Source organism: Monodon monoceros, unplaced genomic scaffold (assembly GCF_005190385.1).
Source record: "Monodon monoceros isolate NGI ecotype Baffin Bay Population unplaced genomic scaffold, NGI_Narwhal_1 Super_Scaffold_18, whole genome shotgun sequence".
Taxonomy (NCBI): Eukaryota; Metazoa; Chordata; class Mammalia; order Artiodactyla; family Monodontidae; genus Monodon; species Monodon monoceros.
The window spans coordinates 164,092,050-164,104,903 of record NW_021703774.1 but is presented as its reverse complement, the minus strand read 5'-3'; the positions used below and the strand labels follow the sequence as shown (position 1 = coordinate 164,104,903).

At 35.9% G+C, this 12,854-nt stretch overlaps 1 protein-coding gene across 2 annotated transcripts in view; it reads left to right on the top strand.

Moving 5' to 3' along the window:
* The window catches only part of CDC42 (cell division cycle 42), a 46,659-nt gene that overhangs the window by 28,687 nt on the left and 5,118 nt on the right, over nt 1-12,854 (top strand). For both annotated transcript variants that reach the window (XM_029227658.1, XM_029227659.1), the window contains exons 3-5: nt 206-278; nt 10,372-10,481; nt 10,605-10,802. In XM_029227658.1, the coding sequence (XP_029083491.1) occupies nt 206-278; nt 10,372-10,481; nt 10,605-10,802 (381 nt within the window). The remainder of the gene's footprint in view (nt 1-205; nt 279-10,371; nt 10,482-10,604; nt 10,803-12,854) is intronic.

Below are 12,854 nucleotides of genomic sequence, written 5' to 3'. Positions count from 1 at the left end.
GACATCCCAGAATACATCTCCTGCCACTTTTTTCAAGAACTATTAGGTCATGCAAGGGCTTAGTTGGCAAGGTTGGTCATATAAGAAAGATGGACTAAGAGATGGTTGAGTCTTGGGAAAGAAACATTGTCTTAGCTTAAGAGTTGTCCTGTCCTGTTTTGACCATCCCCTTGCACACTAACAATGTCATATTTTTATGTTTTAGGTTTTTGACAACTATGCAGTCACAGTTATGATTGGTGGAGAGCCTTATACTCTTGGACTTTTTGATACTGCAGGTGAAAACTTGATGTCTTTTACAATGTTTTGGTCTGTAACTATAACACTTGGTGGTTGTCTTATTTTGGACATTTGGGAAACTAGAATATTAGCAAACCATTTGCCTTTTGTTAATAGCAGGATTGAATATTATGATGGTCGATGCTTGACCGAGAAGCAGTCCCAGACCTGGAATAGCAAATAGGCATTTGGGGTACCCTGGATGGATGGTGTGGAAGGAGATAAAATAGGATGAGAGCAGAGTACCTTAGACAGGCTGTACTATCACTCTGATATTTGAAGACTTACTTAATATATGTGTCTGCATATTATATGTACAGATAGCTTCTTATATTATACTATAGCTTGTTATTTTATACTACATTTGAAAATATTTTGAGGGCAAACCAATAATCTAGCTCACAGTATTGACATTTATGGTCAACTTTTCAGATTTAAGGAACAGATTTCTTTCTTCCTTAAGTATTCCCAATTTCTCAGTGTTTTTTCCTTGTTTTAACAGTAGCTGCACATCTTCATTTCTGACTTTTCTCTGTTGTTTCTGTTGTCATCAGCTCAGTTAGGCAAAGGAAAAATTCAGAAAGATATCCTTTTGGTATGTAGGAATCCTAACTTTTTCACTTTTTATGAGTTACCCTCTCACTGTCTGTCAGCTGACATACTGCTCTTATGGAGTGTATCATACTGCCCACTTTAAGGAACTGTCTAGATTCAGTTGGGAGGGTGAAATGGAGAGACAATAGTAAACAGTTAAGTTTAGAGCCCAGTGGCTTTCTTTATTTTTTTTGATAAAGTTATTTATTTTTATTTTGGGCTGCGTTGGATCTTCGTTGCTGCGCGTGGGCTTTCTCTAGTTGTGGCGAGCAAAGGCTGCTCATTGCGGTGGCTTCTCTTGTTGTGGAGCATGGGCTCTAGGCATGCGGGCTCAGTAGTTGCGGCACACGGGCTTAGTTGCTCCGCGGCATGTGGGATCTTCCCGGGCCAGGGCTCGAACCTGTGTCCCCTGCATTGGCAGGCGGATTCTTAACCACTGTGCCACCAGGGAAGCCCCAGAGATCAGTGGCTTTCTAATGGTGTTTTAGGCCTTTAAAGTTTTTATGAATTAAAAATTAGGGGTAATGGTATATTAGAGGAAACTTGGAAGATAGACAAAATGAGATAATGACCTACATTTCGTGGTAGGTGAGGGATTTTTTTGTGTTTCTGTGTGCCCTTGGAGGCAATCTGTATACAGAGAGAAGACAATTTATGGCTACTTGGGGTTGAAAATTAATTTAAAATTGTATTTTCAAATTTCAAAGCTTATTTTTATAAACCTTTATGGTTTAATCAGTGTTTAATTTTTTAGCTTTATTGAAGTATAATACAATAGAATTCACTCATTCTAAGTGTTCAGTTTGATTATTTTTGCTGACCATATAGTTGTGTAACCTCCACCATAATCAATATACATCATCCTAAAGAGTTTCCTTTTGCCCTTTATAGTCAGTCCCTTCCCTTGACCTGGCCCTAGGCAACCACATATCTGCTTTCTGTCACTATGATTTTGCTTTTCTAGAATTTCATATCAGTGGAACCATAGAGTCTGTAGCCTTTTGTGTTTTACTTCTTTCACTTAGCATAATTTGTTTGAGATTTGTCTGTGTTATGTGTATCAGTAGTTTGTTTCTTTTTATTGTTGAGTTGTATTCCAGTCTATGAATATAGCACAGTTTGTTTTATCCATTTACGAGTTGCTGGTTGTTTGGGTTCTAATTTTAAGCTATGATGGATAATGGTGCTATGAACATTTGTATGCAGGTCTTTGTATAGTCTTAGGTTGGGAGTGGGTAAGCCTTTAAGTTTAGTTGCACACTTATTAAATCTTTTATTAAAACAGTCAGTTTTGACAGATTGTTCTCAAGGTGGCCTAGGGTCCTTTGATTAATATTGGTTTATTTAACTTGGATTGGTCAGACTTTAATCCCAGTCAGCCTCATTTACAACTGTTAAATTTCTTCTAGCACTTTAGATTGCATTTATAAACTTAATGTATTTACTTTTCTGTTTTGAGCAATTCAGTTTGCTTGACCTGACAAGTGAAACATTTCCAAGTTTTTACATATGTAACTTTAATAAACCTGATAATTTACGATCTTCTGTATTTGTTTTAATTTATCTTAAACAGTATTATTTACAACTTTCATAAAATTCTTAACATTTTCAACAAAAAAACCTCAAGATCAGTTACTCAATTACACAGTTTAAATTGGAATCAGAAAACTAATCTATCATGTTCTTTAACATGGTGATAGTTTTTTAAAAAATAAATTTATTTATTTATTTATTTATGGCTGCGTTGGGTCTTCGTTGCTGCGTGCAGGCTCTCTCTAGTTGCGGCGAGTGGGGGCTACTCTTCGTTGCTGTGCGCGGGCTTCTCATTGCAGTGGCTTCTCTTATTGTGGAGTATGGGCTCTGGGCAAGCAGGCTTCAGTAGTTGTGGCATGCAGGCTCAGTAGTTGTGGCTCATGGGCTCTAGAGCACAGGCTCAGTAGTTGTGGCGCATGGCCTTAGTTGCTCCGCGACATGTGGAATCTTCCTGGACCAGGGCTCAAACCCATGTCCCTTGCATTGACAGGCGGATTCTTAACCATTGTGCCACGAGCAAAGTCCCATGGTGATTGTTTTAAATATTATAGACACTGAGTGTTAAATAAGAATAGGTTATTCTTAAATGTAACTGAAAATTAACAATAATAATGTTGATTTATTTCATCTCTTTATTAGATTCTGAATCTTTCTAGGGGTTAAAGGCCATTTACTAAGGAAATTATTTTACTATACCAGGCAAATTGGGGAGTTTTCACCTCAACTGGTTAAGGTCACTATAAGCCAGAGATCTTTTTTGACAGGCACTGGAGACCTGGGACTGTAGGCATCCAGATTGAGTCTCCTATCTTTGACATACCTACAAGGAGACTCTGTGTCTTTCTCCAAAGGCCTTAATCTCAGAGTCCTGGTTCGAGTCATGCCATTAACTCAATTTTCTTTCTGCTAAAGCTTTCATCCCCACTGAGATAGCCTCTGACTTTCTTTAACTCTTTGGTTACTTTTAACCTGTTGATTGTGTTATTTTATTTTGAATTCTTTAATTTATTCTTTTCTAAAACCTTTTTAAAATTGAAGTATAATTAATTTACAATGTTGTGTTAATATCAGGTGTACTGCAAAGTGATTCAGTTTTTTATATATATATATATATATATATATATATATATATGTTTTTCTTTTTCAGATTCTTTTCCATTATAGGTTATTACAAGATATTGAATATAGTCATTTTGAATTCTTTTTATACTATTCCTGTCTTTGGCTGAAACTCTTATAGATATATTAAAATAATATCGCTTAAGACCAGAGATAGGACTCTCCCTCTGTTTCATAGCTTTATTTCTGCCCCTGTGGTCACAACACCAAATTCTGTTTTGTTTTTTTTTAATATTTTTTAATTTATTTGGCTGCGCTGGGTCTTAGTTGTGACTCGCGGGGTCTTTTTAGTTGAGGCATGCGAACTCTTAGTTGCAGCACGTGGGATCTAGTTCCCTGACCAGGGATCAAACCCGGGCCCCCTGCATTGGGAGCACAGTCTTAGCCTCTGGACCACCAGGGAAGTCCCCCAAATTCTTGTTTAATGAGTTTCCACAGTTATTTATTTATTTTTTTCATATGTTTTACTATTGTGTATATAGTTCTATACTTAAATTTTTTCACAATATGTTTATCATAGGCTCTTTTTCATATTGAATAATTCCAATTCCACCACCAATTCCTTTCTATGTCAAAATTAAAAATATTATTCTTTATTATAGAGATTACAGGTTTTGCTTATTACAGGAAAATCAAAATATAGATAAGCTAAAGGAGAAAATGAAAAAGCATCTATATCCAGAGACAATCACATCTTAGCATATGTCCTAAACAGAGCTCTTCCTATACATTCATTGTATTTATGCATAGGAAAAAAAAGGATATTCTTCTCTCTGTACCTGACTTTATCTCTTAAAAGAAAAGCATGGTGATACCTCTCAGTGTTGTACTTGTGTGTCATAGTCTTCATGGTTCCACAGTAGTCCGTTGTGTGGCAGTTCACACCACAATTTGTTTAACTTCTTTTGTTAATATAGGGGTCTGTTTGCAGTTTTCTTTCATATTATGATCTTTACTACAGAAACATTTTAGTATTTGGACACACATTCTTTTTTGTCACTTTTTGTCTTGATTTAACTTCAGGCTTACAGAAAAGTTGCTAATACAAAGAACTCCTTACCAGATTCACCAATTCTTAATCTTTGTGACATTCTCCAGCTCTATATGCATATTGCTTTTATTTCTACGCCATTTGAGAGTTAGGTTGCATACATCATGCCCTTTTGTTCCTTAATGCTTCACTGTATATTTCTTAAGAGCAAGGATATTCTCTTATAGTGCACTTACCAAATTTAGGAAATTTGACATTATATATAACATTTTAAACTTTAACCTGTAGTCAACTCTCTAATTTTGTCAATTGTCCTAATATTGTCCCTTAGAGCAATTTTTCTTGTATAGGTTCTGACCTAGGATCACACATTGCATGTAGTTGTCACTCTCTTTGGTTAGTATCCTTTAGTATGGAACCTCAGCCTTTTATGGTATTGGCATTTTTTTAAGGAAACAGGCCACTTATTTTACAGAATGTTTCTCAGTTTGAGGTTGTCCATTTCCTCATGAGTAGATTCAGGATATTGCATATTTGGTTAGAATACCAGATCAGTAATGTTACGTCCATCTCAGGGTATCACCTTTTGGTAAAAGTAATTTTGATCACTTGATTAAGGTGTTGTCCAGTTTTCCTACTATATGTTTAGAATTTAGAATTTTTCCTTTTATAATTAATAATTAATTTGTGAGGAGATATATTAAAATGGTGTAAATATTCTGTTGTCATTAAATAGCACCCCCTCTAGATTTAATAACCATTGACAATTCTTGCCTGAATCAATTTTTCCTACAGTTGTTGCAAAATGGGAATCTAGGTGCTAGATATGCTCATTGCTGTAGAGGTCTGGACAGAGATAAGACAGCAAAACAGCTGTAACATGCTAGCGACTTGTTCTGCACCACAGTGACTTGTCCTGAATATCATTCATTCAACTAGGGAAGAAAATATTAACACGTTTATTCTGGATAATGAGTTTTTGTTGATACCTCCAATTTAGTCCAACTCAGGCAGTCTTCTTTGCCTTCATCAATTCCATATTTTCATCTCCATTTCTTCTATAGTTAGAAGCTAGGTTCCCCAAAAGATGTACCTGTTTTCAGTCCTGCAATACACACAAAATAGTTTCGGAATTGCTATACCATACCACTGTGAAAAGCAAATATGTAAGAAGAGTTCAAGATTTGTTTGCGGTAATTTTTTTCTTTGGTCTAATAGCATACACAGTTCCTTGTTCAAAAATTACTTGGATTTGTTATCCCCCCCCCCACCCAAAGTGTGGCTATGTTATTTGTAATACAGTTGGGTTCATTTATGTTTACATTAAATTTGTTTTTCCCCATTCTCATTTATTTATATATAGTCTTAATTGTTTTCTTAGGTTCAATTTTCAAAAGCTAGCTTCATTTTTAAATTTTAATCATTGTAATCACAGGCAATCATTCCGGGCTTACCATGGTAATAAACAAGAGAAAGGTTGGACTTTGATGCTAGATAGAGCAGTTAGCTAGATAGTTGACAAGTTGCTTAACTGTGTGGGGCTTAATTACCTTGATATGTAAAATGTTTAAAATATTTTCCTTTTAGAGGTGTTGTGAAGATTCAGTGATAGTTTCATAAAGTGTATACATATGTAAAAACTCAGGAGCTGTGTATTTATGATTCACACACTTTACTATTAAAAAAAACCCAGCACAGGGACTGGAATGTGTTTGGTGTACAGCTAATATTATTCTCTTTCTTAGCAGAAGAATAATATTCAGAACAAGTCATAGTGGTGCACTTTGACCTGGTTTAGCTGATTCTGTTTTTTGTTTGTTGTGTTTTTTAAAAATAAACTCCTTTCATTGAGGTGTTTTCTAGTATCTGGCAACCTTCTACAGTTACTGATCAATTACATTATCAGGAATGACAACGCTCTCCATAGAGATATTTATAGCTGCTTTGGTCTCTAGTTTAGTGCTACTGTAGAACCTTCCAAAGGCGTTACGACTAAGATTTGAATCTTCAGTAAATTCTGCATTAACATGCAATAGTATAGATTTTTACAGATGTTATACATAACATGGTAGGAATCAGGTTCCAGAGTGTCCTCATTTATTTTTGGATTTTTTTTCTTTTTCTTTTATGATATAAAAGGTACGGAATTATTTAGGAGTAAGCTCCATAGCACAGAGGAAGCAGGGATCACTAAGTGCCATTAAATTTTGAGTACTTGGTTGTAGAAAAAATGTTTAGGTTTTAATTTGTAGCGGTAAATTTTGTGAAATGTTTAATTTGTCTTCTTGGCTTTATAATGTCCTACTGGAATTCTCTGAAAGTGTTGTTTTTTAGCAGTATTCTTATTTTTCATACCATGAGATCACTTCAGATTTTTCATATGGACCAGAGCCCTCAGTTCAAACTGACTTAGTTCCTCTTGAATTCAAATTCTGAATATGAGATTGTGAGGAAGAAAAAAACCAGCAACTCATGAGATGTATCCTTGCTTTTTGTCAAGTATTAGAAGTTAAGTGATGAGCTGGTGTACTGTTAGAGTAGATATAATTTAAGACTTGTAGTCAAAACCTGTCTTACGCAGTAGAGTGAAATTTTCTTGATCATGTTGTGTACCTTAAAGTATGTTAACTGATAGTGCTGCCTCATACTTAGAGGATAGATTTTAGCTGGATAAATTATGCTTGGATATTGAAGAATCTTGCTCATCTAAGGGATCGTACTCATTGTTTCCTTAAATGTAGCAATTGTAGCAAATGTAGATGTAAGGTAGCCTACTTTTTGTTTATCGAACAATTTTAATTCTTTTCTCCTTGGGAAAGGAAAAGATTTATAGCTTTGAGGGCTTGTTCATTGCAAGTAAATGGACAGACCAGTACAGCTTTGGATCTAGTGTTAAGAAAGAATGGCTTGGGCTTCCCTGGTGGCGCAGTGGTTGAGAGTCCGCCTGCCGATGCAGGGGACGCGGGTTCATGCCCCGGTCCGGGAAGATCCAACATGCCGCGGAGCGACTGGGCCCGTGAGCCATGGCCGCTGAGCCTGCGCGTCCGGAGCCTGTGCTCCGCAATGGGAGAGGCCACAACGGTGAGAGGCCCCCGTACTGCAAAAAAAAAAAAAAAAAGAGAATGACTGTATTTGTTTTCTGTCACCAGTCCATCTGAATAGAAGGTTGGTTGCATGTAAAACATTGGGCATTTATTTAGATGCCCCTAGTGGTGCTCAGGAATACAGACTTGGATCTGCTTTTGTTGCAGGGGCTGAATGACTAAAAATGAAGCCTTTTCTAGTATGCCAGACTTAATTTTTGTGAAATATATTCCATTTGAATAGGGTCTAGGGCTAAGAAAAGGTGTGTGAACGTCTGTACTTTTTACACAGCTTGGTTAACTGTTTTGTTGTCTTATTTTCTATATTTACTTTTTGTTTTGTTGTTTTATTGGAACTTTGGTTGTGATGCCTCAAAGCTCCAGCTAGCGTTAGAGCTCAGGCAGTTTGAGACAATTGTTAAGAGTTTGGCTGATTTTGTTTTCCCCATTCTTTCCTTTCCAAATCCCTTCTATGTCTACAGTTGTACATTATATTAATAATTTAAGAAGTGAGAATTACACATCTTAGTGCATACCTTTGAATTCCTTTGATTCTAACCCTAGCATATTGCTATAGTAAGTATTCAGTAAATGCTAGAGGTACTGATGGTGGTTTTATTGTTTTGTAATATCTGCTGTTTGGACTTCTCCTTCAACCTTTATTCACTTTCCATAGAGTATTATCCTGACAGTACCTTTATTGTCTACTTATGATGTATTATTTAAGTGGTAATAAGAATGACATCTTTAATTATCATGTTTTGATAGCTACCCTAAATTCTTGTATTCTCTCTCAATGCTGGCAAAAACAAAACAAAACAAAATCACTGGCATACAAAATATTTAACTTTCCTTTTTTCCCCTTAAAGTTTTTTTTTTATTGTGGTAAAATAATATAACATAAAATTTACCATTTTAACCATTTTTAGCATACGGTTCAGTGTCATTAATTACTTACCTATTCTTTTGTTTGTTTTTTGGTTATTTTTTGGCTTTGCGACATGTGGGATCCTAGTTCCCTTACCAGGGATTGAACCTGTGCCATCTGCAGTGAAAGTGCAGCGTCCCAACCACTGGACCACCAGGGAATTCCCTTTTTGTTTTTTTTCTGTTTGTTTGTTTGTTTTTTAGGGCTATTCTTTAATACATAGGATTGTTGTAGCTCAGTTTTGAAATTGGACTGTTAAATCCTTCCTCTGTGACTCTTCCCTTCCCTTCACAGTTTTGGAAATATGTATGGATATTTTAAAACACTTTTTATCTGGAAATAATTTCAAACCTACAGAACGGTTGCAAAAATAGTATCAGGAGCCCACATACATCCTTTAACCACATTTACCAGTTGTTAATGTTTTACCCTATTTGCTGTATTTTTCTCTTCCAACATATTTATACATAATTTTTCCCCCTGAACTATTTGAGAGTAAGTTGCCATTTAGCCTTGAATAAGTATGTATTTCCTAAGAGCAGAGACATTTTTGTATAATGGTAATCAACTTAAGGTAATTTAGCATTGATACCATACTCTTATCTAACATCTATATTCCAGTTTTATCAGTTGATCCAAGTCCAGTTTTTTCTGCTTTTAGCATAGGACCATGTATTGCATTTAATTGTCATGTCTCTTTAGTTTCTTATAATTTGGATCAGTTCTTCAGCCCTCCTGCCCCCCCCCCTTTTTTTTTGGTCTTTCATGATGTTTTTATTGAATACAGGCCCAGGAATCCTCTCTCCCTCCTCCCCTTATAAAAATGTTCTTCATTTTGGGTTTGGTCTGTTTCCTCATGATTAGATACAAGTTATGCTATTTTGGTTGGAATACTACCTTAGTGATGTCTTTCTCAGGATATAAATGTAGTGGCGTTAGATACTCATCTGCCACTCATTGGTGGTGGCAGTCTAGATCACTCAGTCAAGGTGATGTTGTTTCTTCACAGTGTAGTTATGTTCTTCCCCTTGTGGTTTATTAATAATCTTTAAGACCATACAAATATTCTCCTTTTCACCAGAGTTTCCTCCATATTGATTTAGCATCCATTGATTCTTGTTGAATTTTTCTCTATGTGTTTTCAGTTTCAGGTAGTGGTCTTACATGTACACATTAACTAAACATGTGAACCTGCTTTGGTAGTCATGGGCAGTGGATTTTGTCAGCTGGGTTTCATTGAGATTTTTCTTCCCTTAGATAGTTTCACTGTGATTGTTTCTTAATCAGATCTGAGTAGATTTGATTTTTAATTATTTCTGTAGCAACAGTTTATTTTTGTTACATTATTGTTTGGTTGCTCGTAGACACAAAGATTGAAAACTACAAATCAGTAACAAAGCAAATAATTAATACATAACAAATTCATTGCTGTTCTAAGGACCTGAAATTTTTTTTTGGTTTTGCTTTTCTTTACTGATGTGTAGTTGACTTACAATATTATATTAGTTTCAGCTGTATAACAGTTATTTGATATTTTTATATATTACACATCATACAAAGTTATTATAATATTATTGACTGTATTCCCTGTGCTGTACATTACATCCTTGTGACTTATTTATTTTATAACTGATAGTTTGTACCTTTTAACTAGAATTAGCTGAGTGAGAATATTGCTCAAATATTCTATTACAAAGCCATATATTTTGTTAAATAAGTTGCCTTCTTATTAATGATAAGTGTGCTGTTCGCTGCATGCTTAATCTGTTGACTGATTTGTGATTTTAATGCTATGAGGGCACCAAGATTCAGTTGCTGATTTCTCCAGTTTTTTTTCCCCTTAGGGCAAGAGGATTATGACAGATTACGACCGCTGAGTTATCCACAAACAGATGTATTTCTAGTCTGTTTTTCAGTGGTCTCTCCATCCTCATTCGAAAATGTGAAAGAAAAGGTGAGTTAGTCAGATATTCTTGCCCTGAAAAAAAAGGTTGTCATAGAACTTCTGTTGATTGTAAATAGCTTTGGAGGCTTGTGGATTAATGCAGGTGTATTTTTTAAAATATCTTTTCTCTAGTGGGTGCCTGAGATAACTCACCACTGTCCAAAGACTCCTTTCTTGCTTGTTGGGACCCAGATTGATCTCAGAGATGACCCCTCTACTATTGAGAAACTTGCCAAGAATAAACAGAAGCCTATCACCCCAGAGACTGCTGAAAAACTGGCCCGTGACCTGAAGGCTGTCAAGTATGTGGAGTGTTCTGCACTTACACAGGTGAGGACTGTGGAACCCCACGTTTATTTACAGTGGAGTGGTTTCGAGCAGCAGTAGGATTCAGGGCTTATTTCTGACAGTGGTCTGCAGTGCTCAAGAAAGCTGCCCAGGAAGACTGTGACCAGCTTCACAGTATATATTCTTTTGTTAGAGGTCTCTGTTTTTATGGAGAAAATTATTAGTCTCTAAATAAAGCTCTTGTGTTGGTGAGTTCCCACGTTTTACTGAATCATTTGTAGTGGTCAGGGATTGTGTTAAAAACAAAAACTAACGGAAAGGTCCAGATTAGCACAAATTTACAAGAGTCTGTGAATGATTCCCCTCCCTCCCCCCAACTTAAAATCTCATCTAAATAAATCTGATTTTTTATCAGTACTGACAATTGATGGTATACTGTTTCTGGGGTAATTCAACTGGGATAGGGAATTGGTTGTAATCATTGAGACTTTCATGTCAGAGAAAGCTACCTAGGCCATTTCTCAAGCATGCCTTTATATAGTGTCACTATTCTTATGTTTTTGGAGGCATTCCTTCTTTATGCAGTCCTCTTTTCTTTCTGAACGATTTAATTGGAACTCGTCTCATAGTTTGATGGGAAACTTCAGATTCTGAGGACGGGGAGCAGTGTTAGGGTATTTAGAGTGAGAGTTATAAGTGACCTGTGTGATTTCATTTTCTCTACCTTCATGGTATCACCAACCAGTTCTCCCCTCTGAGTACTGTTCTGGGGACCAAAGGAAAATATTATGTAAATAATTAGCACAGAACTCTTTTATTCTACTTTGACATTTGAACAATGAGCAAACACGCCTAATTAAAATAAGGCAAGACTGAAGGGTGGAGATTTCTTATAATTACATGAAATTCACATATTTCTCATGCTACTTTTTCAGGTAATTTTTCTTTTTCATGAAGTTTGAAAAAAAACATGTACTAGGTATTTAGTATGTAGCATGTAGACATAATTTAATAATCTCCAGTTTAGCCCTGGGTTGGATGTGCAAAGATAAAATTTTTGTTCTTAGCTGGATATTTCACAGGATGACTTCAAGGGCTAATTTCTTCTCCCAAACCCAGTTTTCCTTGGCAGTTTAGTTCTGTTGTATTGCTATTGCAGATATGTAAAAGTTGAGAAGATTTTACATCTTCTCACATGTAGCACTAACTGAGATTTTTTTAAATGCCTGATGCTTTCGTGTTTTGATACCATCCCCAGAAAAGTGTGTGTGTGTGTGTGTGTGTGTGTGTGTATGTGTGTGTGTGTGTATGTGTATTGAAGAAGGATGTGTGTGGAACATTTGAGTCAGATAACTGTTACATATCCCCATTCTCTAAATACAGGTTGCTTTGGGGGGAAATGGAGGCAAGTAGGCCATGTGGACCCAATTTTAGGTCACTAGTGAAGCTTAGAGAATTGGATGCTTCCATATAAAGTTTTTTACAGTATGAACAGGTTTATATGGTAAGTCACTTTCCAGAGAACAGAAATTTGAAAAGGTCTTAGCAACTACATTTTTCTTACCAGATTTTGAAGTTTGGAGAAATCAAAAGAGAAGATAGAAAATGGGGTCCCTGGGTACTGTTTGGGAGCTATAATTTTTTAGGATTCCAGATTCTGTTTGTTGGTTCCTTTAAAACTGAGCTTTTAATATAATCAGATAGTGTGATTAAAGCAGGGGTTAGTTTTGTCTTGTAGGGGATTAATTGATCTTTGTCAATAAGCAAGAAAGTATTTGCTTCTTATTAAGGGATGCCCTGGTTTCTGATTGTCATCCTCCTCTTTTTTCCCTTATAAAATTTATTTTTCTTTCTATCTTCCCTCCTTCCTTTTATGTTTGACAACCAGAGTTTGCTCCTAGATGTGTAGAAAGAATTTCAGAGGAACTTTAACTTTCATCATTTCTACTTTGTAAAAGACACAGAAGGAAGGAAACTTTTTAACCTCTTTGCCTCTTTCCAAGTGCTTACTGTTATTTCTCATTTATTTTGTCCCTAGTGGAATGTGTGAGTGCCAGTTCTCGAGGCTTCTGTGGTCGGGGGAGGGCAAGGTGG